Source organism: Chionomys nivalis, chromosome 1, assembly GCF_950005125.1.
Source record: "Chionomys nivalis chromosome 1, mChiNiv1.1, whole genome shotgun sequence".
Taxonomy (NCBI): domain Eukaryota; kingdom Metazoa; phylum Chordata; class Mammalia; order Rodentia; family Cricetidae; genus Chionomys; species Chionomys nivalis.
The window spans coordinates 172,697,983-172,711,664 of NC_080086.1; the positions used below are offsets into that span (position 1 = coordinate 172,697,983).

At 39.5% G+C, this 13,682-nt stretch overlaps 1 protein-coding gene across 2 annotated transcripts in view; it reads right to left on the reverse strand.

The window, feature by feature from the left end:
• The window catches only part of Klhdc10 (kelch domain containing 10), a 53,068-nt gene that overhangs the window by 15,828 nt on the left and 23,558 nt on the right, over positions 1-13,682 (reverse strand). The window contains exons 2-3 of one of the 2 annotated variants that reach the window (XM_057773739.1): positions 11,057-11,143; positions 283-504 (exon numbers count right to left, since the gene is read on the reverse strand). In XM_057773739.1, the coding sequence (XP_057629722.1) occupies positions 283-504; positions 11,057-11,143 (309 nt within the window). The remainder of the gene's footprint in view (positions 1-282; positions 505-11,056; positions 11,144-13,682) is intronic. The other variant, XM_057773749.1, reaches the window with a different exon arrangement.

Below are 13,682 nucleotides of genomic sequence, written 5' to 3' on the forward strand. Positions count from 1 at the left end.
ATAATACTTTATACTGAACCCTCTGAGACATTGCTAATCTTACTTTATAGGCAAATAAAGTTAAAACTCATCTGGCAATCCAGTACTTACAGTTAGATTCAAACCCAGGAACTCAGGGATTCAAAGGCACCACACTATATTATCATCACAGTGAAATGCCTATTCGGTGACAACACTTACTCATGCTACAATAGTGTAAATTACTAACAGGGAACAAGTAACACTAAACCTGATATTTCAGTTGGTTCACAGAGTTAAAATATCACAACTGCTGGCACTTACGTGACATAGATGCCAGTTCCCGGGGCATGTAGCCATCTGTGCCCATCTGGTGCCACACGCCTGTGGCAAAATGATACCTCCAAAGCTCCCTGAAGAGAGGATAGTCTTCATTATCCGGCCCTCCCGACTCATCATAGTCTGGGTTATACCCTCCAAACACATAGAGATTGGTATTATCTGCCACACAACGATGTCCACTGCGTGCTGGGGGAGGTCTGTGGCCTATGGAAGAAGAGGATGGTGTTCCAAAAATGGCCCACAGATGAAGAGCATAAACAAAATTAGTAACAACCATTTGAACTTTAAAAGGGAGTCAGGAGGGATTCTTAACACAAAATGTCATTTACTTAAGTTATTTTATACACTCATACAGTCTACTTAGGATTTAAGGAGCTAGTCTCTGCTTTTATTTCATGATTTCTAAATTTCAAAGACTAAAAGAGATTTTTCCCCAAGAGAGGTGACACAGCATGGTAAACTCAAGGAAATGGCTGACAATGTGGAATTCAAGAAAAGGAAGGGGAGAGGCCTACTCCTTCAGAGGCTAAGAGGGCAGAGGACAGATTTCCTTACTATTTAGGGGAGAGCACAGGCAATCTGGATTAAACTGTAGCTACTGGAGAAAGCAACCACAAACATGAATGAGTCATGCCTAAATAAACACAAACATGTAAGCATACATTTAAAAAGAAAACTGGTCCTTATGTGATCAGAGCAAAATTAATTCTCTGAATACCATTCCAAAACTTTTCAAAGAAAACCTTGCATTTATCCCCAAAATCTTATATTTTGTTTAAAGTTATTACTAAGAAAAGCTATTTATGAAAAAAACGTTTAATTCAAAATGGTCAAAAATTTCAAAATGGAACTAAACCCTGACCTCTGAGACTCCAAGGCTTGGTAAAGATCCTGGATAGGACCCCAGGACCACAAAAAAAAGCAAAGCTTGGCAAACAGGAAAGAGGCAAGTTCTAGATTTAAAGATTTCTGTTCTTTATGATACCAGAAATGAAAGCTGCCTTGTTCACGACTGGCAAGCATTCCACCACTGAGATACAGCCACAGAATCTTTCTAAAGTTTCAATTGCATTAACTAGCCAGGCCTTGAGGCATAAGCCTGTTTTAATTGTGATCTAAGCTACTCAGGGGGCTGAATCAGGAAAACCATAATTTCAGTGTCTGCCTGGGCTCAGCACATAAGTTAAGGACCAGCCTAGGCAATTTAGAGATAACCTGGTCTGCTCAAAATTGAAAAAAAAAAAAAAAAAAAAAAAAGCCGGGCCATGGTGGCGCACGCCTTTAATCCCAGCACTCGAGAGGCAGAGACAGGCAGATCTCTGTGAGTTCAAGGCCAGCCTGGTCTACAAGAGCTAGTTCCAGGACAGGAACCAAAAAGCTATGGAGAAACCCTGTCTCGAAAAATCAAAAAAAAAAAAAAATTAAAAAAAAAAGAAGATAGAGAGAGAGGGAGGGAGAGAGGGAGGGAGGGGAGGGAGGGAGGGAGGGGAGGGAGGGAGGTAGGGGAGGGAGGGAGGGGAGGGAGGGAGGGAGGGGGGGGAGGGAGGGAGGGGAGGGAGGGAGGGAGGGAGGGAGGGAGGGAGGGAGGAAGGAAGGAAAGATTGGTGGTGCAGCTCAAGTGGGTAGAGTACTTGCCTAGCATAGTCAAGGCCCTTGAATTAATCCCCAGTATATAATAAATAAATGATTAAATTATATACACATATAGTGGTTCATTTAAAATTATTTTGAGATCATTTTAAAGGATGGAAAAAAAGCCCACTACTTTATATTTCTATTATCCTCATGACTTCTTATACCAGTCTACAGAAATCCTTGAATAGTTACAGAACCAAACAAGATAAAATATGATATGGACTAAGACGAAACTATATTTGCTATAACCCTAAAAACATCTCTATTCTCATGCGCTACTGACACTAGTTCATTATCCTTAGGACACTGCTAGACCCCAATAAATACGCTTTACTAATAAGTAGCTATTACCAACCTAATAAGGCCTTTCATGTTTTTTTAAGCAAAAATCCCACCTTCTAGGGTATACTTTAGAACAAGACTTGAAACAATATGCACAGAACTAGAGCAACCGAAAAACAAAGCAACACTGGATCTCTTAGTTACTCTGGCCCATGTCAGTCTGTGTGCAAGGCACTGCCACCTGGTTTCTTAAGGGCCTGGGTCAAGCACCTCAGAGCCCTCCACTTACTCTCTAGGCTGAGTCAGTCTCGCGGTCAGCAGGCCTAGAGTTCTTCCTTTGACCTTGGCCTAGTCCACCTACCCTTTAAGTGTCCAGCGGAAGAAACGCTTCTAAGTCTACTCCATGCAGCCTTTTTTAGGGCTCTTCGGGTTCAGCAGCCTCCTGCTCGAATGTTAGGGCAGACTGAACAGTTATCAGATGGAAGCAGTGTAATTTCATAAATATGATATAACATAAGGCACCTAGAATCAGCTAGCAAATTTACAAATGAGCTGTGATCTAACGTGAGTGAAGAACTGAGTTTCCTTCTGGCACACTGGAAACACAGGAGAGTGAGTGTACAAGAGTGAGCAAGGGCTCCCTTGACATCTAGGTTGAATCTAGGTTCTTTCAACCAGTACCTTGTGCAAGCCACTGACCTTCACTGAATCCTCACATCGAGCTGGGGATAGTATCACTGTACCCCACAGATTTGCTGTTTTTAAATGTTCACTGGTTTATGTGTGTATCTTTCCAGGTGGCGGTGAGCTATCTGAGGGAAGAGAAATGTATGTGCACTCACTTTTCTATAACCAAGCCTAAGTAAGGCTAACAGAAAACACTGACCAATGTTGAGAACGAACTAGTTAACTCTTCTCGGCTCATCTCATGTTTGTTTTTCTAATGCAAACAGGGTAAAAGTGCCTCAAAGGCAAACAGCGCACACTTATCCTGCATCACCCACAACACCTGACACCGCTGGGAAAACACACCCCGTCCTAAAGCTTCCCTGAGTTTAACTTTAGGCCAGAGTAAACAGTGGCAAGGACAATCAAAACCATGTGCAGCTCTGTGGACTCTGACACGGTTTTTCCAAGATACATGGCATGGAGCTCAATAAAAGAGCAGGCGCTTAGCATGTGCATGGCCCTGGCTTCAATTCCCAACAGCGAAGGAAGAAAGGGGAAGAGGGGGAGGGTGTGATCTAGGTGACAGGTGTTGGGCTGTGGAATGATCTTTGCAAGTTATAAATACATCTAGGAATTAGCAAGATAAACTTAAACAGTTGCTACACTCAATAGACGGGAACTAAGAATCTCTAGAATGCTATGATTTTTTCATTTCCAGAAGCCATTAGATAACTTTTAGGTTTTTACGTTTTAGGCAAATGTGAAAAGAATACAGTAACATTCTAGGACTCTCTCTCAGGGGACACGAAGCACAGAATGTGTTCCAAGTTTACCAAAAATATCATTGTGATAAACAACTCATTTGGAGTAAACACTGAGGCAAAATGAAAAGATGATTTGACATAAAATGTATCCATTCATCCACTCTAAGTCCAAATATTACTGGACAACAGCTGTGAAGTGTTCTCGTGACAGGTGCTGGGCCAGAGACACTGTCTCTGGGGCTTACAGTCCACTCTGCCCTGCACAGCACAATAGTTCCTGGCCACACCTGAAATGTGGCTGGGCCAAACTGGGATCCCTAAAAAGAATGTAAAATTACTAGTTCTATTAACATAGATGGTAATGTTAAGATGATATGGATTAAATAAAAATATTAACATCATGCCTTGTTTTTCATGTGGCTGCTATAAAACTTAAGTTCATAGCTCATATTTCTATCAGACAGTGCTGGGCTAATCTAACAGCTAACTTCTACGTACCTCATGATCTATTCAAATAAAATGACCGCATCAAGAGCATCTGATCAGAGCTTGATAAATGCTAGACATTCTGTCAAGGAGCCTTTGCAGCTGTACTGAGTAACTCACTCCTTCCCACAGATTTAACTCACATATCAGAAACCCGTTTCGTTTTTAATCACAGGAATTTGTCAGCGCAATGCCATAGGAACCAAGCATTAATTTTTATCAGATAGCATACAGCACAGGCTCCTCGACTTGGACAAAATGAGATTGGGTTTTAGTCTAAAGTCTCTGAATCTTCTCTCTCTCTCTTTTTTTTTTTTTTTTTTTTTTTTTTGGTTTTTCGAGACAGGGTTTCTCTGTGGCTTTGGAGCCTGTCCTGGAACTAGCTCTTGTAGACCAGGCTGGCCTCAAACTCACAGAGATCCGCCTGCCTCTGCCTCCCGAGTGCTGGGATTAAAGGCGTGCGCCACCACCGCCCGGCAAGTCTCTGAATCTTCAATGAAGTTTTCAGCTAATCACCCCTAAGTTTGGGTTACCCGGTTCCAGAATTCTCACTAGAAATCATGGGAGCAGGATTTCAGTGAGCTCAGCAGTAAAGGTGCTCGCCCCCAAGCCTGAAGACTCCTCGGATGGACATGGAGGAGAGAACTCACTCCTGAAAGCTGAACTCTCATCTCACACACGCATGCATGCATGCATACACTCACAAAATGTAAAAACTTTTAATACAAAGGCAAATGTAGAAGTAAAAAATGGAAAATGAACCTACATGCTAAGGTGATCTAACAACCAGAAGAGACACATGCCTGTAAGACCATGGACCTGGATTTCCCGGATCAACCATTTACTCTAACTCAGAGTCAACAGGAGCCATGGTGACTAGGGAAGTGTTTGAATTTGTAGCAGAAACCAAGTACCTGTCGGAGATTATACAACTGATGATTAGGTCATTCCCAATGCTCTGATTATAACAAAAAATATTGGAATAAAGTTTCTTCTACATGTTCATATGAAAATATATGAATATTTCTAGAAATAGAACTTTTGGGTCATGGGAACACATGTTTGAATGTTCATAGAGAAAACTACTGTAGAGCCATGTTGTTCCTCCAATACTCGGCAGTCACTGCTGTCGTTTGAACAATTCCTTTCAGTCCACAAACCCATCTCATGCTGTACTCACATTTCTCATTGCTTATCAAGCTGAGTGTCTTCCTTCCTTCCTTTTTTTTTTTTTTTTTTTTTTTTTTTTGAAGATAGGGTTTCTCTGTGTAGCTGTCCTGGATGTCCTGGAACTAGCTCTGTAGAAAAAGCATGTCTCGAACTCACAGAGATCTCTGCATCTGCCTCCCAAGTGCTGAAATTAAAGGCATGTGCCCCCATGCCCAAACAAGTTGAGTGTTCTTTATGTAAACTGGCCATTTGGAATTTTCTTTTCAGTAAATGCCTATTCCAGACTTTTACACATTCAGGGTCAGTCTTGAGTCTTGCTGAGCAAACAATTCGCTATCACTCTGTGAGGGTACTGCTCATGATGAGAGCTTCCTAACGCTCCACAGGGTTTCCTCAAGACCAGATATAATTGTACACATTTTTAATCTAGCAATCTCTGTGAGTTGATGCCATGAAGTCTCAGTCAAGCCAGGGCCACTTAGTAAGAACCCTGTCTTAAATATAAAAAATAAACACTAGTTAAAAAAAAAAGGCAAACCAGGCATAGTGGCTCATGCCTTTAATTACAGCACCCAGAAGGCAGAGACAGATGATCTATGAATTCAGAGCTAGCCTGGTCTGTAGAGTGACTTCCAGGCCAGCAAGGGATTAGATAGAAGGTAGGTAGGTAGGTAGGTAGATAGATAGATAGGTAAGTAGATAGATAGATAGATAGATAGATAGATAGATAGATAGATAGATAGATAGATAGATAGATTATAGACAGATAGATAGATTGTGTCTTTAAAAAAAACACTAAATGCTGAAAATGGCCATGAGCCAGTGATGGGGGTGCACATCTTTAATCCTAGTACTCAAGAGGCAGAGGCAGAGGCAGGCAGATCTCTGTGAGTTCAAGGCCAGGCTGGTCTAGACAGTAAATTACAAGTGAGCTAGTACTGCATAGTGAGACCTTGCCCCCCCCAAATTAAAATAAATAAAATTAGTCTCTAATATCTATCATATATCAAGAACGCTTGGTTTTGGACTACATTATATTCAGTGTTGGTTTCTCATTCGACATAATTCCATTTTTTAAGGCAGCCTCACGTAGCCCAGGCCATTCTGGAACTTACTACATAGCTGATGTTGACCTGAACTCCAGATCCTCCTGCCTTTACCTTCCACATTCTAAGATACCAGTGTGTGATACCATACCTAGTTTTCTTTTTCCCCAAGACAGGGTTCCTCTATGTAACAGTCCTAGCTGGCCGGAACTCACAGATATCCGCCTGCCTCTGCCTCCATGCCTCGTTTTTAGTTAGTTTTGCAGTATTGAGAACTGAATTCATGTAGGCAAGTGCTCTACCATTAGACTTCACCCCCCACCATCCGCTTGTTTTTAATTACCCTGAAATTCCTCAAAATTCATAAAAATTAGCAGCTAACATTAACTAAACATTCCTAGACATAATTAGAAACTTTGCAAACATTCTCGATATTTCTATTATCACCATTCTAACTTTACAAATTAAGGAAACTGAGGCAAATAAAGAAATAAATAAGCAATGATTTGCCCAGGGTCACACAGTTGGCAAATGGCAGAGCCTGGATTCAGAAACAGATATCTGACTCCAAACTTCCTTTTTCTTTTATTTTCAATACAATTATGACATAACATCATCTATCAATTTTTTTTCATCTTCAATGGTATTGGAGAACTGAAGACGGTAAGTGGATGCTTTCAGTTTACTACTTCATGATGGAAACAGTGTTTATTATATCAGAACTATTTTTACCACATCACACTGTTAATTGGCAGAAATCTCTTTTAAGAAGATGTAGAATCTAGCTACAGAAAAGAGACCCATGAAACTGTTTTCAGTCAAGGTAAAGGGTTTCCAAAATGAAGGCTTGAAAGTGTTTCAAAAGGCAATTACTAAAGTATAAATAAAGTTGTGGTTTTTTTTAAGAAAACACCTAATGAACCACTGAACAAGTATGTTCACGTTCTCAACAATTCATTAACTTACCACCATGACTGAGAACAGCTGAGGACATACTAAGATCTACGCCCATGCTCTTCCCTGACAGCAGCTTATAATTAGATCTCACAATCTACCCGCTCACACGCACTGTGCCACCACATGGAGATGAAGCAGTCAGAGCAGCTGTCCTACTGCCCCGTTTTCAGAGCGTACAGCCTGAGCTCAGGGAGCACACACAGTGAACAGATGATGATCCGTGTGAGCCGTGCTGATACAGGCAGCACCCGGAAGGTGACTTCAGAACAGAGAGGCGACAGGCCTTCCAAGTTTTCCGGGAAATAAATTTAGTGTTAAAGAATCAGAGACTTAGCCAGGTGGTGGTCCACACCTTTAATCCCAGCACTAGGGAGGCAGAGGCAGGAGTATCTCGATCAGTTTGAGACCAGCCTGATCTACAAAGCTAGTTCCAGAATAGCCATTACTACACAAGACAAACTGTCTCAAAATTAAATAAATAAGAAAGAATAGAGGTTTTTCTGTAAATACTTCTTAGTTAAGGGATAATCTACTACTGGATTGCAGATTAATGAATGGGAGTGTATCACCTATTCCTAAAACCTGCCCTGTGATTATCCATGCCATGCCCCTAGAGAATAGCAGTACAAGTCACAAAGAAAATCTGAAAGCCATGTTTTAAAAGATTTATTTTTATTCTGTGTGTATGAGTATTTTCCCTTCACTATGTATATGCCTTGGGTGTGTGTCTGATGCCCACAGAGGCCAAAGGAGGGCATCCTCTGCAAGAGCAGCCAGTGAGCCATCTCTCCAGTCCATGGAAGCCACTGCTTGTTTTTCCCTCCTAGTTTTCTTTTTTTTTTAAGATTTATTTATTTATTATGCATACAATGTTCTGTTAACATATATACACCAGAAGAGGCACCAGATCTCATAACAGATGGTTGTGAGCCACCATGTGGTTGCTGGGAATTGAACTCAAGACCTCTGGAAGAGCAGCCAGTGCTCTTAACCTCTGGCATCTCTCCAGCCCTCTATTTTTCAATTAGAGATCAGGTGTCATAATTTAGCACGGTTCGGATCACTGCCCTCTAATTCCTACCACAGCTGCCCTCATTTCACACTTCGGCGTTCTTCATCTTGTGATCACGATCCCTTTACTAGCTACAAAACCAAGTCTGATCCTGAAAATTATCCCTCAACAGCGCTCCTATTTGGCCCTTTCCAGCTTCTTACTGCCAGTATGCAAAACTCGCTATAAATCTCTGAGAGTACCATGCCTGGGTCTGCATAAACACCATATTCAAGCTACCTGCGGCTTGCAGTTCTACCCTTCCCTTGCAAAATCCCACTCAGATTTAAGCAACTTTTCTAAAAAAAAAAAAAAAAAAATCAAATGACACTATTCTGTCGTCCTCTTCTCCATTTGCTGGTAAGAAACCTCTTTGGCGTGCCCCATGCATACCACCTTATTAGGACACTTCTCACAAATAATTTCATCCCAATTCCTCTGCAATTGTCTGTCTACCTGGTTCTCTAAGATCTGTATTATCAGTCTAGGAAGTACAGTAACTGCTACATAGGAAATAATCCAGAAATACCAAATGAAGGGATGAATGATGAACAGAGAGTTAAACCTAAGAAAGCTGATGGAACACTCAGAGATCATGGAAAAGGACAGAACACCGAATTCCCACCTTTAATGGGTGGAAATCAGAAACTAGGGAAGGGGACAAAACGGACAAAGAGTAAGAAGGAAACATCTAGGGTCATCTAGTACTATGACCCAAAGGAAGAGAAAATGCAGGTGGCCAATGGCATCAAACACTCAAACTGGTCAAAGGGGAGAAGACAGACAAGGCCACTGCTTCAAGGAGGTTTGTGGTGATCTTTATACCCCCAATGCTAAGCCTGCCCCTCTTTTCAGAATTAACTATCACCAACTTTCTCAGCCATTTTGAATTTAGGACTTACAAACATCCAGTGGTATAAAACTTACCTGTGCAGTGTTTTTCCCCAGGATTAATTTTTCTTTTTAATGGAGGCTATGTAAAAAACAAAAATCCTACCATGCAGAAATAACCAAGGGCTTTTCTGGTCATTTTACATTTTTATAAAATTTTAGACAATTTTTAAAGATGTTTTAAGTGTGCTTGAGTGTCTGCCTGCAAGCGTGTGCAGCACACGAGGACCTGACGCTGGCTGAGCCAAAGGGGAGCATGAGATCCTCTGCAATGGTGCGTATGCTCAGGAGCCACCACGAGGGTGCTGGCAACCGACCGCATCTTCTGCGGGAGCACAAGTGCTCTGAGCTCTGAGCCATCTCCCCAGCCTCACACAACTGGTTTTCATTAAACTCTATATCCTAATTATTTTTCTTTTGGGATGGTGAAAGGTGGCTATCACTGAACTTCTTATCTTGATCTATTTAGTACTGGTTTTAGTTTTTTTCATGCTCTAGGGTTTGGCTGCTAAAAATATGGTACACACTAGATAAACATCTATAGCGGCTGTAGAATTTTCCCTTACGTAATTTTTTGTTGTCGTTTATTATTTGAGAAAGGGTCTCCCTGTGTAATCCTGGCTGGTCTGGAATTTGCTATGTAGACCAAGCTGGCTTGGAACTCACTAATCTGTCTGCCTTAAAGGTGTATTGCAACTACACTACACCCAGCTTAGGTTTTTAACTGAATCTCTTCAATTAAAATGAGATGAAATGAATTGCAAGTAATTTAATAAGGTTTAAATTACAACATCAAGCATACTTGTCTGATAATTTGCTATAGATAAAAGAAAAAAAAAACAGTAAACTAGAGTTTTCAATCCTCTTCTGAGCAATTTCTCACTCAGTACCGTCTAGAGCTGATGGGAAAGTGGGAAGTAGAAACAATGTGATCTTTCTAACAGAAGAGCTGCCAGTCAAAGCACCACAGCTTTAAAGTTGATACATTTTGTCAGTTACATACAAAAGGTCTGCATAAAAGGTCAACATTTAAACTTTCTTTTCCCACACCCTTGCCAACATGGGTAGTTTTATTTTAATCTTTTAATTATTATGTTTATTTCACAGTAGTGAACTAAATGAGGTTTATATTTACTGGCATATATTTTTAAATACTTTATGTATTATTTATTTATAATTGTATGTGTTGTGTGTGTATGCATATACATTGTGCCACAGCACGTGTGCGGAAGTCAGAGCACAACTAATGGGAGTAATTTCTTCCTTCTACTATGTGGGGCTTGGCAGCAAGCACTTTTACCCCCTGAGCCTTTTGGGCTCCTCAATTAGCATTTCTTTATGTATTGACTATTTATATGCATTTACTTATTTTTCTAGTAAATACAGATTGTTTCTAGGATCTCTTTATATTCATATTAAAGACCTGTTACAAATTCTTTCCACAGCTTTTTATTTACGATATTTAACACAAAGGTTTTTTTTCATTTAGACTATCACATCATATTTTATTTCTTCCTTAGAATCACATCCTACACTTGAAGACTATATGGATTGCTAGTGGTATTCATAAAGTAATCTGCTCTAACAACAAGGACACATTAAGAGAGTCTAACTTTCCCCAAACTTGTCATTACAAATCCAACAGTGGTCAGTATAAAATATAAGTTTAAAACTGAGGCCTATACTCTTTTATTTCAATGTTGACTGTTAGACAACTTAAAGAAAACAGTTTTAAATTTAGAAAATCCATTCAAAATTCCCTTTAGCCCACAGGAAGCACAGACCTCTTGCTAGTTATCACCCACCTCTCAAGAACCTGTTAGGGATCCTTATGATGGGACAGGACTGAATGAAGCGTCTCCTAACTGGGTCCCATCGTATTTTCTTCTTACCTGTCACCACAATTATCAGCAGTAAGTCAGACACATACAACACATGGCAAATAATACATAGTTACTGTATTATAAAGACAGAAAAACAGGAAACAAAACAATACTTGAATACAGAAGGAAAGTGACTTAAGTATCATTTAACTCTGGAGTTAAAATGCAACAGTACATAAGCAGCGGTGAAAGTCATCCGCTCTTATTCCCCACACAATGCAATCATGCACACCTCCTTAGAGCTGCTTCAATAGCATGGACACTCAAATAATCACCAATGCCATCTTGTGGCAAAAATTTACCAGGAGTTTTAGAAACGATTAGAAAGAAGTCTTTTAAAGCCAATGAAGCCAAAAGGAGCTCTACCCAAAGGCATCAGGCACAACACAGGCTTCTCTGCTCAAGACTTGGTACCTTTCTTTACTGGTTAGGAAGCAATGGATACTGGCTTTTATTAAGAAAGCCGCTATTCTCATTAAAATTAAAATTAGATGACAACCAAGTCAAACAAATATTTGCTATCTGGGACCTCCATGCAACACAGGCAGGAGGAGTACATGTGCCTTCCTAGGAAGGAAATTAGCTCCACACTAGCCCCAATTACAACTTGTTTTCTTGCATAAATAGAAGAAAAACATAATGCACTTATAAAACTGTTCACAGGGCAATTTTCTCTCTTCACAAAGTTTTGAGACTTGTCAAAAACAAAATTACCATTGTTTGTATAACACACAAAGTTTCTGTGTGCTTCCACATACATTATGTCACACAGTTCCCTCAACATCCAGAACTGGCTCAGCACCCGCGTCATCAGGCACCTGCTATGCCTGAATCCCTGTGTTAGCACCTTGAGCTGCAAAAGAAGGATATGACTCATTCTACCTGGAAGAACTCGTGTCAGGTAAGCAAAGAATTTGTAGAAACAACAGTCACATCACAGTGAAGTAAGTGGAGCAAGGGCTAGAAAATCCCTCACAGATCTGATCACCATCGCCATGTCAGGAAGGAAGCGGAAGGAAGAGTGACTGATGGAAAGTGAGGAGCCGGCCTAAACATCCCGTCTTTCCACTACATCACACCTACCCTGGCTCCAATCCCCTAGAAAGAAAAATGGGTGTTGTTTTAAGTGATTGGAAATATATTCAGGTGCTCATCAGCAGGTCTAGCTTGATAATTCAAACACTGACATGGAGAAACACAAATTCTGTTTAATGCACGACCTTCACAATACTGTGGAGAAAGAGACATGGGGAAATTATATTATTGCAAAGGGGTTTTACTTTTAATACTCTAAAATCTTTTAAGTCTGTGTTAACCAAATGATGGTCTCTAGTTCACTTCTAGGTTAAGGTGAAAATTCCAGCCCAATATAAAATGATAAACATATGAACAAAAAGCTAAAATGTTCTCTTCAGAGCTCTATCCTTTTTTATTGCTAAATAATCTTTATTCCTAAGAGGATGATGATAGAAATTTTTATTTGGTCTTATTTCTAAAATGTCTCTGCCTAAAAAATAGAAAATTTGCAGGCCTACATTTACTCTAATATATAAATGTGTGTGTGTGTATACGCACACATACACACACACACACACACACATATATATACACACACATATTTTTAAATATACAGACCATGACATCAAAACCCTGGAGAACCACCGCTTTGAATCAACAATGATATACATTGATGATCATGAGTCCAACACAGGAAGCCATATTGCCAAAGGTAACAACATATTAAGTAACTTCCCTTACTCTCATGTATGTTCCAATTAGAAAGACAAGACAGATACACAAAACAATTGAATAGCAATACAAAACAGAATATAACAGTGGTTAGCTTAAATTTGACATTTCATGTATCAAAAGCGTTAAAGTGTACATACCCTTTGACCCAGCTATTCCACTTCTAGGACTATTCCTAAAGAAACAATTATAGATGCGTGGAAAGATGTATGGACAAAGATATTAACTATGGCAATACTGATAACAGTAAAAAAATTAGAAACACTTTCAATGTCCAACAATAGCGATATGGTTAAGTATGTTAGCTAAACATACTTAAATATGCTCATATGGTACATAACACTTAAAAGCTTATATAAGACTATTAACATTAACATTCACATTATATTGTAAACAATCCAGTTACAAAGTGTAGTATAGTATATAATTTTAGTAAATAAAGAATATGTTCATGAAAAATATAAAAAATATATAAAACAAGATTTAATCATGATTATCTTTGGATGGAATTTATGAGTGATTTTTGGTTTTTCCCCTTTGTACTCTTTATTTTCCAAGCTTTCTCACTGAGTACACATTACTTTTAGACTGGAAAAAAATATATTACTTTAATTTTTGAAAATATAACTTAAAAAATATTGGAAAGAAACATACCAAACTGTTAACAGTGTAGCTATGAAAATTATATGGCATATTATTTATATGAAATAATATAGTCATATGAAAATTTTTTTTAGATTTTTTAAATAGGTCTCACTGTACAGCCGTGGCTGGTCTGAAACTCACTCACAGAGATCCG